This window comes from Hemibagrus wyckioides, linkage group LG22 (assembly GCF_019097595.1).
Source record: "Hemibagrus wyckioides isolate EC202008001 linkage group LG22, SWU_Hwy_1.0, whole genome shotgun sequence".
In the NCBI taxonomy this organism is placed as follows: Eukaryota; Metazoa; Chordata; class Actinopteri; order Siluriformes; family Bagridae; genus Hemibagrus; species Hemibagrus wyckioides.
In genome coordinates, this window is record NC_080731.1 from 20,594,303 (window position 1) to 20,608,538 (window position 14,236).

The following is a 14,236-nucleotide window of genomic DNA, read 5'->3' on the forward strand; positions in this document are numbered from 1 at the left end:
TTGATGCTGATGCAGCTATGGCTCCTGATTGGTTGGATTAAAAACCTGCAGTCACACTGGCCTATTGAAGAGAAGACTGAACACCACAGGAGTAATTCTTATTCTTTTATTTACAGCATGCTCACATTCGACACATCAGATATCTCCCTCAGGTTCTGAGCCTGCAGCAGAAACTGATGTGCTATTTTGTGAATCTGGATCTGCAGTGTTATAATAATGTGCCCATTAACACCTTCAGGAAGGAGAATGTGGCAGGTGAGATGGACATCAATACATATGGATTTTCTATAACATTAGTAATGAATTAAATCCATTGAATGAATGAATCCAATGCATTTCTACTGTTTTTAATGCTATTGGTGTTATTAATGTTATTGATTTTTTTTCTTCTTTAGATCATGAGCAACAGACCTTCAGCGAAAGTGCTGAAATTGTGAAGTTGTTATGGAAACATCTAAAATCAATTAATTGTAAGATTTTTAAATATTTTGTTCTTTCCATCATTATAAATGTAAAACTGTAAAATAGGTCACAGTGTGTTGTCTACATGTGTATGAACAGAGCTTCAGTTACCGGCTAAAAAATAACCTGAGAATGTTTAAAATCACGACAAATTGTTTGTAGACCCACAGTTAACACCCGAGCTGAAGGAAAAAGATGACCTCATGATTCTGGACCTCCTGCCGACCAAAGGCTCTGTGGTTCAGATTATAACAAAGTACCTCGTCCAGATGCAGAACAACTACATCGAGAAGACCAACCCTACAGCAGACAGGTACACTGTAACATCTGCAGTAGTCATTGGAGTTATTGGACTTTAGGTTTGATATTGGGTATTAGAATTGTCATTATTCTTCATATTCTTCATATGTCATTATTCTGTCATTATTCTTCTTCATTTATCTTCATATTTAATTTCTATTCACTAATTAAAATTCCTTGCATAATTATAATTATGAACATGGCCCATTGTAACCTCATGGTAATATTTTCCTATTATCATTTTTCCTGTGTTTAAGGCTAATCACTGCTAATGAGCTCAAGCCTTCCCATGTCATCACCTGTGTTCCTGAGCAAGACTTCCTCACTATTGCCATTTCAAACATCGACCATGTGGTGTACGAGGACGGGAAACACAGCACCAACTATAATTTTAAAACTGTGGAGAGGCAGATTATCGATCGATTCTTCAAAGAGAAACCCATGATCAAAATCACTGTAAGCCGTTTTTTAAGCTACTTTCAGGCTTCTGAAAATAAAACACAGTGCTGTGTAAAATTTAATATAGTTATTAAATTAAGTATAACCGGGGGCATTGGTGGCTCAGTGGTAGGTTTCTCACCTACCCAGGTTCAATTCCCAGCCACTGCACAAACCCCAGCCACTGGATGCAGTGTCGGTCCCAAGCCCGGATAAAATGGGAGGGGTGTGTCAGGAAGGGCATCCTGCGTAAAACCTGTGCCAAGTTGTTGTGCGGACCGGTTGGTCCACTGTGGTGACCCCTCACACAGGGAGCAGCTGAAAGAACAACATTAAATTAAACCATAAAGTTGCTAAATTTGCCTCAACATGCACCATCATTATCCAGTCTATCAAATGCTGAAAAAACCCTAGTAGAGAAACACAGTACAGTTTTCGGCACATGCACTGAGACAGGTCATCAGGTGTGGATTCATTCACTATAACAGCAGCAAAGGCTGGGTTTCTATAGCAACAGCTCATTCACAGGGATGTGGAAGCTCCATTAAATGCAACTGTAAATGGATGTGTTGTTATTTAATAGTGCGAGTTGTAATAGCTAGCAAATTGCTGTGGAATAAAACAATATTCCATATTGTTGAGGTTCAAGTTGCTTCATTATCCAAAGCTTCAGTGTTTACATTAGACTATCTAAATAATGCTAGTTTATTTCACCTCATCTTATTTTTCTCCTTCAGACGGTTCCATTATTTAAGCATGACTCGGGAACAACACTGCGTGCCTTTTTCAGCACAGTGCAGGACAAGCTGGTATGAAATGTCTCATTTCTATATTGTAATAAACAGAGAGCACCAGGACCTTCATTTCATTTGATTCTTCATTTTAGTCTCTTGATGTAGTTAAGCAGGCTAAACTAAATTTAGCTCTGAAAATAAGATTAGGTAACAAATGTCATTTCACAGTGGAGGTGTTTAGCTGGCATTTATAAAAAAAAAAAATTATATGGATGATAAAAATCATTATGCTCGGAAACTTGCCTCTAATAGAAGAATATGATAATTTTCTGATAATTTATGGGTTTTCCCCCACAGGAACCCTTAAAGACCAATGACAGGAATTGCATCATGAATGATTTCCGGTTTTTGAATGAGATTTCTGCAGCTCTTTCCACTCTACGGATTGTTATTGGATTTATGAAGCTGTCGTTTCCTGCACCAGAGCAGAAGCTCATGGCATACGTGAAGAAAGACCTGAAACTGGACGACAGAGCACAGACACTGAACTTGCAGGTGCAGCCGTTTTTTCAACAAATCCATTTTTCTATATTGATTTCTTAATAACTTGATGTGTTGAGTCTGCTGCCCGGCTCTGGATTATCTCACATCTGCTATGCCTGTCTCTGTGCTGTACTTCAGGAATACTTCATAATACAAGAATAGCAGATGTAAATAACAGCACTATACATTTACACTGATCAGCCATAACAGTAAAACCACCTGCTTAATATTGTATAGTTCTTAATTGTCTCATCAAAACAGCTCTGTGCTGTCAAGACATGGACTTCACAAGACCTCTGAAGGTGTGCTGTGGTATCTGGCACCAAGACATTATCAGAAGCAGCAGTCACTTTTTTAAGAATGTGTGCTCCAGTCTTATCTGGAATCGGCCTTGACTCCACACACATCAGTAAGCCTTGGGTGTCCATGACCCAGTCTCTGGTTCACAGATTGTTCTTCCATTGAGCACTTTTGTTAGGTTCTAACCCCTGAGTACCAGGAACACCCCAAAAGACCTGGTGTTTAGGAGAAGCTCTGACCCAGACAATTTTTTTCCTGCTTCTAACACACTAACTCAGAGAACTGACTGTTCACTTGCTGCCTGATATAACAGACCCTGACACTCACTTCACCTGTCAGTGGTGTTAATGTAATGGCTGATCAGTGTATAATTCTGAATTTTAATAACAGTTTCAGTTTTGTTTCAGGTGCTGAGATCCAGCCAGGTGAAGCACATCCAGGATCTGTGGGAAGCGTTATCACTGAGACAGTCATCACTGCTCATCGAAATGAATCAGGTGCAATTGACCATTCAGTTTTTTTTCATTGTACTTCACACATCACTTTCTATGAATTTGTAAGAAGTTTGTCAGAACAGCAGTTTTGTGTGTGTATACAGTACATACACTGCTCACTAAAGGAATTGTTGTGGTCTGATTAAAGGAATGCTCTTTAATCAAGTAAATTAAACTCCTGGGATACTGATGTGGTCAGTTCAGTAGCAGAGGAGGTTGTTAATCAGTCTCAGCTGCTTTGGGGTTAAAGAAATTAACAATTTCATCTCAAGAGCATGGAGGAGAATCCAGGAGACAGGCAGTTACTCTAGGAGAGCTGGACAGGGCCGTAGAAGGTCCTTAACCCACCCTTGCTCCTGTTTACAAGGAGGAACAGGATGATCACTGCCAGAGCCCTATAAAATGACCTCTAGCAGGCCACTGGTGTGAATGTCTCTGACAAACAATCAGAAACAGACTTCATGAGGGTGCCCTGAGGGCCCAACGTCCTCTAGTGGGCCCTGTGCTCGCTGCCCAGCACCGTGGACCTCGATTGGCATTTGCCCCTGAACACCAGAATTGTCAGGTCCACCACTGGCACCCTGTGCTTTTCACAGATGAGAGCAGGTTCACCTTGACCACACGTGACAGGAATTGATACCATTAAATAGCCCCCACGCTCGCCTGACATAAATCCAATAGAACACCTTTGGGACGTTATGTTTCGGTCCATCTGACTCCGCCAGGTTGCACCTCAGACTGTCCAGGAGCTCAGTGATGCCCTGGTCCAGATCTAGGAGGAAATACCCCAGGACACCATCCTTCATCTCATTAGGAGCATGACCCGACATCATCAGACATGCATACAAGCATGTGGGGGGTACCACTGAATACCATTTGGAGTTGCTGCAATGAAATTGAAATAGACGAGCCTGCTGCATCATTTTTTCACTTTGATTTTCGGGGTGTGTTTAAATTCAGACCTCTGTGGGTTAATCATTTTCATTTTCATCAAACAAATGTGGCATCCTTTCATTCCTAACACATTACCCAGTCCAGATCAGTCTAGATATCCAGCATGATATTTTTCCCCATTGAGATCTGATGTGTTTCCAAAGCGTTCCTTTAATTTTTTTGAGCAGTATATATATATATACACATATTAATTTATGGGTATGAAAGAAAATAATGATAGAAAATTATTGGAGATTCATGAGGCGTTACCTCGGTGTATAAGATGGTAAACGGTTATAAAACTTTAAACAATAAAACATTATAATCTGAATTTTTTTTTTACTTTAGAATCCTTTTATCATGATTGAGGATCGCAGTTTTCATGAGATGTTCACAGGAGATCAGAAGAATGAAAAGACAGTTCTGGCAAATATCACTAACCTGGATGTCCTCATCACCGAGCTTCACTACGTGATCCTGAACATCAAGCTCAAAGCTGTCCATCCAAACTGGACGTAAGTGTTTTCATTCATTAAATGTTACACAACACAAGTAGCTGAACAGAAAGTGCTGAATGTGCAGAACATGTCCAAAATTAAAGCACCAACTAATATGTAGACTGATAAAATCTGTTATGCCGTGTATGCCAAACAACGGAAAAAGCTCTAATCCTTTCATTCAAACAAAAAACACTAACACATTGTACTTCAGTTGGACAGTGTGTGTTTTATCCATCACCTTATTAAAGCCAGTGCTCTAGGATCAGCATTAACCCTGTGAGATTTGAGTCAGCAAGCGGGATTTTATTGATAATTCTACTGTCCCATGTTTCTATTCCATGCACAGAATTCTGGAAACATTTGAAGCGTTCCTGGATAACGGAGAGGTCAGCGAGAAGGCTGTGGAGTGTCTGAAGGATCTTTCACATGTGGAGATGAGAAACAGCATCGCTCTGTGGAAACTAGCAGTGCAGATCAAGAAAGGGTTAAAAAACAGTGAATCTGTGTGAAGTGAAGCTGGAGCACACGTGTTTCCACTAGTTAATCCACATTAATACTATAAAGATTCATTTTCTTTCTTTAACATTAATTGCAATCAGAATTTCTTATTTTATCCTGCATTTAAACTAGAACAGAAAGGAACAAGCATAAAATTCTAAAAGTTCAATTTAATATTAATGCTGTTTGATATTAAAATCTTGAAATTCCACCTTTGAGGGAAAAAACTTGATTATGAATTTCTTTTTAGAAGGATTTCAGGAGGGTTTATTTGTTGAGGGTAATCATGATAGCTTCTAAAAGTTTACAAAATGTGTGAGGCTTAAATACATTTAGGATTTGGGGAGATTCCTGTTTTCTTTTTCTATTGCTGTCATTAATTGGGTGGTTTGTGTTCTGATTGTTCTTTGATTGAGCTTCTATGATTCCTAAGCAATTAAAACTTATCCATTCCCCCTGAGTGCTTTATTTATTTAACTGAATTGTTGAGATGATTTTCTGCTATTTTATCTTACATTTGGAAGCAATGAATTTTACTGAATTACCTCTAAAACAATGTGTGTGTGTGTCTGTGTGTGTGTGTGTCTGTGTCTGTGTGTGTGTGTGTCTGTGTGTGTGTGTGTGTGTGTGTGTGTGTGTGTGTGTGTGTGTCTGTGTGTGTGTGTGTGTGTCTGTCTGTGTGTGTGTCTGTGTGTGTGTCTGTGTGTGTGTGTGTGTGTCTGTGTGTGTGTGTCTGTGTGTGTGTGTCTGTGTGTGTGTCTGTGTGTGTGTGTGTCTGTGTGTGTGTGTGTGTGTGTCTGTGTGTGTGTGTGTGTGTGTCTGTGTGTGTGTGTGTCTGTGTGTGTGTGTGTGTGTCTGTGTGTGTGTGTGTCTGTGTGTGTGTGTGTCTGTGTGTCTGTCTGTGTGTGTGTCTGTGTGTGTGTCTGTGTGTGTGTGTGTGTGTGTCTGTGTGTGTGTCTGTGTGTGTGTGTGTCTGTGTGTGTGTGTCTGTGTGTGTGTGTGTCTGTGTGTGTGTGTGTGTGTGTCTGTGTGTGTGTGTGTGTGTGTGTGTCTGTGTGTGTGTCTGTGTGTCTGTGTGCATGCTGTCTGTCTGGATGTATGAAAGAAAGGTAGCAGTTTGTTTGGACAGAAACCTCCTTATCTGTACTAGGCAGATGGAGATAGCAAGACAAGAGAGAGAGACAGACAGGGAGGAAAAACAGGAGAGAGAGACAGACAGGGAGGAAGACAGCAGAGTGAGAGACAGACAGGGAGGAAAAACAGGAGAGAGAGACAGACAGGGAGGAAGACAGCAGAGAGACAGACAGGGAGGAAGACAGCAGAGTGAGACAGGGAGGAAGGAAGAGTTGGTGCTTATCAGAAAGAGCAGCAGTCTCAATCCACGTCCTCGGAGAAATGAACCAGAAAAAAAGCTGCTCCCATGGGACATCCCACTCCCTCTCTTTCTCTCTTTTTCTCCTTCTCTCTTTTCATTCATTTCTGTTTCATTTTCAACTCATAGTGTTATCCTTGGCCTTGCCTGTGAGTTTCATTCTCTTATTATAAATACTACAATACAGTCTCTTATATAATCCATATAACTATCCCTCTCATCCCGGAAACAAACTTTTTCAGTCCCTCCCCTCTGGCAAAAGGCTCCGGTCCATCAGGACCTGGACCTCATGTCACAAAAACACTTTCTTCCCCACTGCAGTCAGCCTGCTGAACAGTGCCTCACTTACCCCCAGATGACCCCCTCCCACCCCGGACACTCACTTCCACATTCTAAATTGCACTACTGTTCATTCAAACTCACACTTTTGTACACAATACTTCTCATTCTACATTGTGTACATACCTCACATCTGTATATATGTACATACCTCACATCTGTATATATGTACATACCTCACATCTGTATATATGTACATACCTCACATCTGTATATATGTACATACCTCACATCTGTATATATGTACATACCTCACATCTGTATATATGTACATACCTCACATCTGTATATATGTTAGTCACTTTCACTTTTTACATTTTTCTATTGCACTAATTTTCATACAAGTCTCCGTACACAGTATTTATTTAAATTATTTACCTGTGTATATTTTTGCACCTGACACCAAGACAAATTCCTAGTACTGTAAAGTGCTCCTTGCTGACCCTTTGCTGTACCTTTTTCTGATTCTGATTTCTGTCTCATCCTTTTCTGTCATTTTTATTATTGTTTTTCCCTCTGTGTGTTTTTTAGTTTAATCTCTCTCTCTCTCTCTCTCTCTCTGTGTGTGTGTTGCATGTTGTGAGTGAGTGTGAGAGTGGGGTGTATGGGATGAGTGAGTGGAGAATATTCTGCTTTTTTCTTTCTTTCCCGTGTGTGTTTTTCCCTCTCCTTAGCCACAGACTGTTGTTAAAATTGTTTAATATAAGTGTGTGTGTGTGTGTGTGTGTGTGTGTGTGTGTGTGGGCACGTGTGGCATAGACGCTGGAATTGCGACTGCTTCAACACAGGTATCACCAACCCTATTCCTCTGTAATGGGTGTAGGTGTGTGGCAGAGCCTGGTGTTACTGTGGAAGAGCTGCTCGAGGTTGTAGAAGAACAGGAGGGTTTGACAACATACTGCTGGCCTCGTGCAGGAACAAAGTGATTGTCGGGAGTGAATCCCTGGTAAATGACTTGACTGTGGATGGAATATGGGTAAGAGATGCTCATGTCACAATTAACCCCATCAGCCCCGCCATTAAAATTACTGTCTCTAACGTTCCGCCTTTTGTGACTAATGATGCCATCAGATAGATAGATAGATAGATAGATAGATAGATAGATAGATAGATAGATAGATAGATAGATAGATAGATAGATAGATAGATACTTTATTCATCCCAAAGGGAAATTTACAAATTTATGTCACATCACTCCAGCTTCTATTTGTCTGAAGGAAGTGTGAGTGGATGCCTGGGGTGTGGCCAGCAATGCAGCGTCTCGCTCCCTTCTCAGGGAACCGGGGTGCATATGTAACCTGGTGAAGTTCCCTTTCGAGGGAACTCAACGCTGCGCCATGACCAAACAATTTGAACGTCAATACCCACACCGCCACACGCCGGTCAATGTCTGTCCCAAGGGTCATGAGAGAGCATAAGCAAACCAGGAATAGAACATTAATTAGCCCTGAAGGACCTGGAACCCTGGAGTGGGGTCCAGGTCCAGGTTACAGAACCTGATAAAGGTGTGTGGAGAAGACCAGCCTGCCGCAGCACAAATTTCCTGGAGGGGAACACCCCCAGCCAAGGAACTGGACGAGGTGATACCCCTAGTAGATTGAGCTCTAACACCTGGAGGCGCAGCAATACTGTGCACCTCGTAGGCCTGGGTAATGGTCTCTACTATCCAGTGTGCCAAATGCTGATTGGAGCCCAGATTGCCCTTATTCTGGCTCCCAAAGCAGACTAACAGGGAGGGAGACTTATGCCACAAGCTCAAATGGTGGACATAAGTTATCAGGGTCCTTACCGGGCAAAGTAAGTGCAACCTGTCCTGTTCTACTGACTCATGGGGCGGAGGACAGAAGGCCTGCAAGATGTCTGGATGGACATCCATCCTGGGCACTGTAAGAAAAATAAAACAATGAGATCTTGAAAAAGTAGTTTATTGCAGTGTTGCAGTGACAAAATACATAAAGTACTTTGGGTTCATCAGAGTCAAAAAAGAACACAGGACAAATCCTGCTCAAACATTTTATACAGTGTTTTCCGTGTGTAATTTAAATGATTTTTACTTTAAATGTAAATTATTGTAAGAACTGAGTATCACCCACTCATGATCATCAGTATCATGGGTGATACTGTCGTCTAGCCGGATGTCCTAAAATGGTAATCACGTTCACATACACTGTGGCTATGTATTGTTATAGGTGTTACCACCCAAATGGTCAGGCAATACTAAGTGGTAATCATGGTCACGTAGACCCTTTGTTCAGTAATGGTCCTTGCTGTCTTGCTTGAAAATGGCGAGACTGAAATAGCTCCAGCACTGTACCGACGGTGCAGGAAACTGTGTCCTGACCATGCTGACTGCACCAGAGGCAAAAAAGCCTCCACTTCAGAGCATACAGCTTTCTAGTGGAGGGAGCCCTAGCATTCAACAGAGTCTCCACTACCTCAGATGAGAGGCCTGCCTCTAGGAACTGGTTCCCTTAAGGGGCCAGACCCAGAGCTTCCACATCTCAAAGCAGGGGTGTAGAATCGCCCCTCGCGTCTGAGAAAGGAGATCTTTCCTGACAGGAATCTCCCATGGAGCACTATCTAGGAGGGAGAACCAAATTCGAGCAGGCCAGTGAGGAGCCACTAGAATAAGGAGGACTTGAGCAGAGCTACTGGTGGAAAGGCGTACAGATGCAGCCTCGGCCAGGTCTGTACCAGAGCATCCACGCCCAGAGGGGCTGGGTGAGAAAGGGAATACCACAGCGTGTGGACTCCTTGGAGGCGAACAGATCCACTTCCACATGGCCGTAAATCTGCCAGATGCTCTTCACCACCTGTGGATGGAGACAACACTCCCTGGGCCTCAGCACCTGCCTCAGCAGGAAGTCTGTATCCAGATTTATGTGCCCTAAGATGAAAATCACTCTCAGCAAAAGAAGCCTGGTCTCTGCCCAGAGCAGAAACTGCTGTGCCAACCTGAACAGAGGGCACAAACACAGACTGCCCTGATGATTGATATAAGGAACTACTTTAGTGCTGTCTGTGTACACCAACACATGGCAACCATTGAGGTGTGGGAGATGCTAGAAATGCTAGAAACACAGCCCTCATCTATAGACAATTTATGTGCCATTAGAGTTGAGGGCCCTCCCAGAGACTTGCCCCACCAGGGGTGAAAGGGCACTGGACCATTGCTACACAACAATCAAGGACGGCTACAAGGCACAATCTCGTCCCCCCATTTGGGAAATCTGACCGCCATCTTCCTCATGCCAAGATATAAACAAAGGCTCAAGCAGGAAGTTACGGCTCAGAGGGAGGTCGCACGCTGGATGGACCAATCGGTGGGCACTTTACAGGACGCACTCGATGACGCAGACTGGGACATGTTCTGGCGCAGATCTGATGATATCAATGTGTTTACGGAAGCGGTTGTGGGATTCATCGGGAAACTAGCAGATGATACTGTGCAGAAAGCCACCATCAGAACGTTTCCCAATCAGAAGACATGGGTGGATAAGACCATCTGTGACACTCTGAGATCGCGCACTGCTGCCTATAATGCAGGACTTGTGTCGGGTGACATGGACTCATACAAAGCCGTGTCATACAACATTTGAAAAACATTGAAGGAGGCAAAGCAGCGCTACAGGAGGAAACTAGAGTCACAGGTCCAACAGAGTGACTCTAGAAGCCTGTGGCAGGGACTAAGGACAATAACGGACTATAAAGCACCAACATCAGGTATGACGAATGCAGACGTGCCTCTGGCAGACAATCTAAATACTTCTACACTCGCTTCGAGGCTGCAGCTAACGATGCTAATGCTACAGCTATTGCTAAAAGCTGCAGACAGGAAGAGAATGCCAACACTAGAAATGTGTTCATCATCTCCAAACATGATGTGAAGAGAGCCTTCAGGAGAATGAACACCAGGAAAGCAGCAGGACCAGACGGAATCTCAGGTTGAGTCCTCAGAGCCTGCGCTGACCAGCTAGCACCCATGTTCACAGATATATTAACCCAGTCGTCAATCCCCACATGCTTCGAAGAGTCCATCATTGTTTCTGTCCCAAAGAAACCCCATCCTGCTTCCCTCAATGACTTCCGCCCTGTAGCCCTGACCTCAGTAGTGATGAAGTGCTTTGAGTGGCTGGTCAGAGACTTCATCATCTCTTCACTACCAGACACACTAGATCCACTACAGTTTGCTTACCGCCCAAACCGCTCAACCGATGACGCCATTTCTCACCTCCTTCACACATCACTCACTCACCTGGACACTAGAAAAGGGAATTATGTTAGAATGCTGTTTGTCGACTACAGTTCAGTGTTTAACACTATAATCCCCTCCACACTCACCACCAAGCTGGAGCACCTGGGACTCAGCCCATCTCTGTGTCAGTAGTGTGTCATGGTTTATTGAATTTTATTTTTGGGCAAGCAGAAATGGCAGCGTGGTGTCACATAGGAATAAGCTAGATGGATGGAAAGTTGTCTTGATTTTTAAAGGTTAAAATCTTGCTTAAAGATAGAATTTGCCTTTTATAAACTGATTCTGGACATCAAGTCCTTTAATTTGACAATCCTTTCCCCCCTTATTCCTCCTTATTCAATCTCTTCCCCCTCTTATTCCCCCGAATAATAATATTATCATTATTATTACTGGAGTACAATACATGTATTTTTTGTACCCTGTACTGTTTACATTATCTAACTATTTATTCACAAGTGTTTTTGTTTAACTCTAACTGACGGTCATTACTTGGTAAATTAAAGATATGTTTAAATGTCAAATACTCTTTTGGCAGCAAAAGGGGGAACAACACAACATTAGGTCATAATGTTATGACTGATTGGTGTGTATTGACAGAGAAAAGGATTTACTGTCATCATAGAAATCTGGTTCTCTTCCTGTGTGTGTGTGTGTGTGTGTGTGTGTGTGTACAGGAAAAAAATAATAAACCGTCTCTCTCTCTCTCTCTCTCTCTCTCTCTCTCTCTCTCTCTCCATCTGTTTCTTTCTGCCTTACTCTCCTTGGTTATTTCCCCCTTTTTCTTTCACTGAGCTACATCACACAGCTTTTCCTGTGATTACAAAATAGCTATGTGTGTGTGTGTGTGTGTGTGTGTGTGTTATTCACAATTACTATTAGTCCTAATGCTAAATACACAGCAGAGGAGAGAGAGAGAGAGAGAGAGAGAGAGAGAGAGAGAGAGACAGAGAGAAAGAGAGAGATAAGTAAAGTGATTATTAAATAGTTACTTTTGCTTAGTGTGCTATCTGTCTGTCTGCATCTTTCTCTCTCTCTCTCTCTCTCTCTCTCTCTCTCTCACTATATATATATATATATATATATATGACTGTCTCTCTTCATGGGTGTCAGTCAGTTTGTCAGTCTCTCCCTCTACACGCCTCCCTTTTTAACTTTCATCCAGTTTCTATAAATGACTATAAATGACACCCACCGGTCAGTTGAATGTGTGTTTACTCTCCCCGTGCACTGTATCTGCTGAACAAAAGGCTTTAGATAACAGTTAGAGTTAACAGTACAGTAATGACCATGCCTTTATCCCTCTCTCTCTCTCTCTCTCTCTCTCTCTTTCTCTCTCTGAGAAACACACATGCTGTTCAAATCTGACCTTTTATTTTGTCTTTCATTCACTGCTCACAAACCAACAGAACAGATATAACAGCAGTGTGCAGGCTTTCCCACACATTACTGCCATCTGTCTGTCTGTCTGTCTGTCTGTCTGTCTGTCTGTCTGTCCGCGTGTGTGTGTGTGTGTGTATCTATAGACCTGTGATTAGTTAAATATTCTAGGTTCTGTTTACAGTTATAAAAACCAACATTATAAGGATAGTATGGATTTTTTCATGTCCATTTATCATGTTTTTGAGATGAGAGGAAATGGAGAAGTGCAACTTCACTGGAAAGTGGGTGAAAAAAACTGCAGCTAGTTCGCACCATCAAGCCACTGTTGGGTGCAAAATGTTTCAAGATATTAAAGTTTCAGGCACAGTGAAGATCAAGGCAGTGTATTTTTAATCTGAGAAGCACGTGTTTATGTTGGTTTCATTTCTTGCACATTGTGAAAAGCTGTTTTTTTTTCTTAAGCTTTAGTTTTCCTTATTTTCACCTGGAAATGCTGCTTAAAGACACCTCAGTGCCTGAGTGTGATTAGCTCACGGATCGATCAGGTATGTTTAGAGTTACACAAAATAGATACAGATCTCTCATGCTCCTACTCCATCACATCATCATCAGGACAATTAGAGCACAGAGAGAAGCACTTAGATACCTGTACAGGTGAGAGTGGAGAAAGTTTTATGTGTAGAATAAAAACACTTTAATGAAAGAAATTTAGTGAACAGAAATATTACAGCAGGCACAAATGTGTGGAGTGAAAGCTGGGACTGTGGTCAGTGAAGGGAAGTGAGAAAACTAGTAAGAGACCTGTACCTCAGCTAGATCTTTCTAACATTTAGAGACCTTTAACTCAGTGAGAGACTTGTACCTCAGTGACTGAACTTTACCTCAGTGAGAGACTTGTACCCCAGTGACGAAATTTACCTCAGTGAGAGACTTGTACCCCAGTGAGAAATTTACCTCAGTGAGAGACTTGTACCCCAGTGAGAAATTTACCTCAGTGAGAGACTTTTACCCCAGTGAGAAATTTACCTCAGTGAGAGACTTGTACCCCAGTGAGAAATTTACCTCAGTGAGAGACTTGTACCCCAGTGAGAAATTTACCTCAGTGAGAGACTTTTACCTCAGTGACTGAACTTTACCTCAGTGAGAGACTTGTACCCCAGTGAGAAATTTACCTCAGTGAGAGACTTGTACCCCAGTGAGAAATTTACCTCAGTGAGAGACTTGTACCCCAGTGAGAAATTTACCTCAGTGAGAGACTTTTACCTCAGTGACTGAACTTTACCTCAGTGAGAGACTTGTACCCCAGTGAGAAATTTACCTCAGTGAGAGACTTGTACCTCAGTGACTGAACTTTACCTCAGTGAGAGACTTGTACCCCAGTGAGAAATTTACCTCAGTGAGAGACTTGTACCCCAGTGAGAAATTTACCTCAGTGAGAGACTTGTACCCCAGTGACGAAATTTACCTCAGTGAGAGACTTGTACCCCAGTGACGAAATTTACCTCAGTGAGAGACTTGTACCCCAGTGACAAAATTTACCTCAGTGAGAGACTTGTACCCCAGTGATGAACTTTACCTCAATGAGAGACTTGTACCCCAGTGAGAAATTTACCTCAGTGAGAGACTTGTACCCCAGTGAGAAATTTACCTCAGTGAGAGACTTGTACCCCAGTGACGAAATTTACCTC

At 42.3% G+C, this 14,236-nt stretch overlaps 1 protein-coding gene across 2 annotated transcripts in view; it reads left to right on the plus strand.

The window, feature by feature from the left end:
* Window positions 1-5,591, plus strand: part of LOC131343011 (E3 ubiquitin-protein ligase rnf213-alpha-like) — a 71,856-nt gene extending 66,265 nt beyond the window's left edge. For both annotated transcript variants that reach the window (XM_058374350.1, XM_058374349.1), the window contains 9 exons: window positions 117-255; window positions 396-470; window positions 625-775; window positions 1,020-1,218; window positions 1,938-2,009; window positions 2,292-2,489; window positions 3,185-3,274; window positions 4,553-4,719; window positions 5,051-5,591. In XM_058374350.1, coding sequence (XP_058230333.1) covers window positions 117-255; window positions 396-470; window positions 625-775; window positions 1,020-1,218; window positions 1,938-2,009; window positions 2,292-2,489; window positions 3,185-3,274; window positions 4,553-4,719; window positions 5,051-5,213 — 1,254 coding nt within the window. In that variant the 3' untranslated portion in view covers window positions 5,214-5,591. The remainder of the gene's footprint in view (window positions 1-116; window positions 256-395; window positions 471-624; window positions 776-1,019; window positions 1,219-1,937; window positions 2,010-2,291; window positions 2,490-3,184; window positions 3,275-4,552; window positions 4,720-5,050) is intronic.
* Window positions 5,592-14,236: the final 8,645 nt, after the last annotated feature.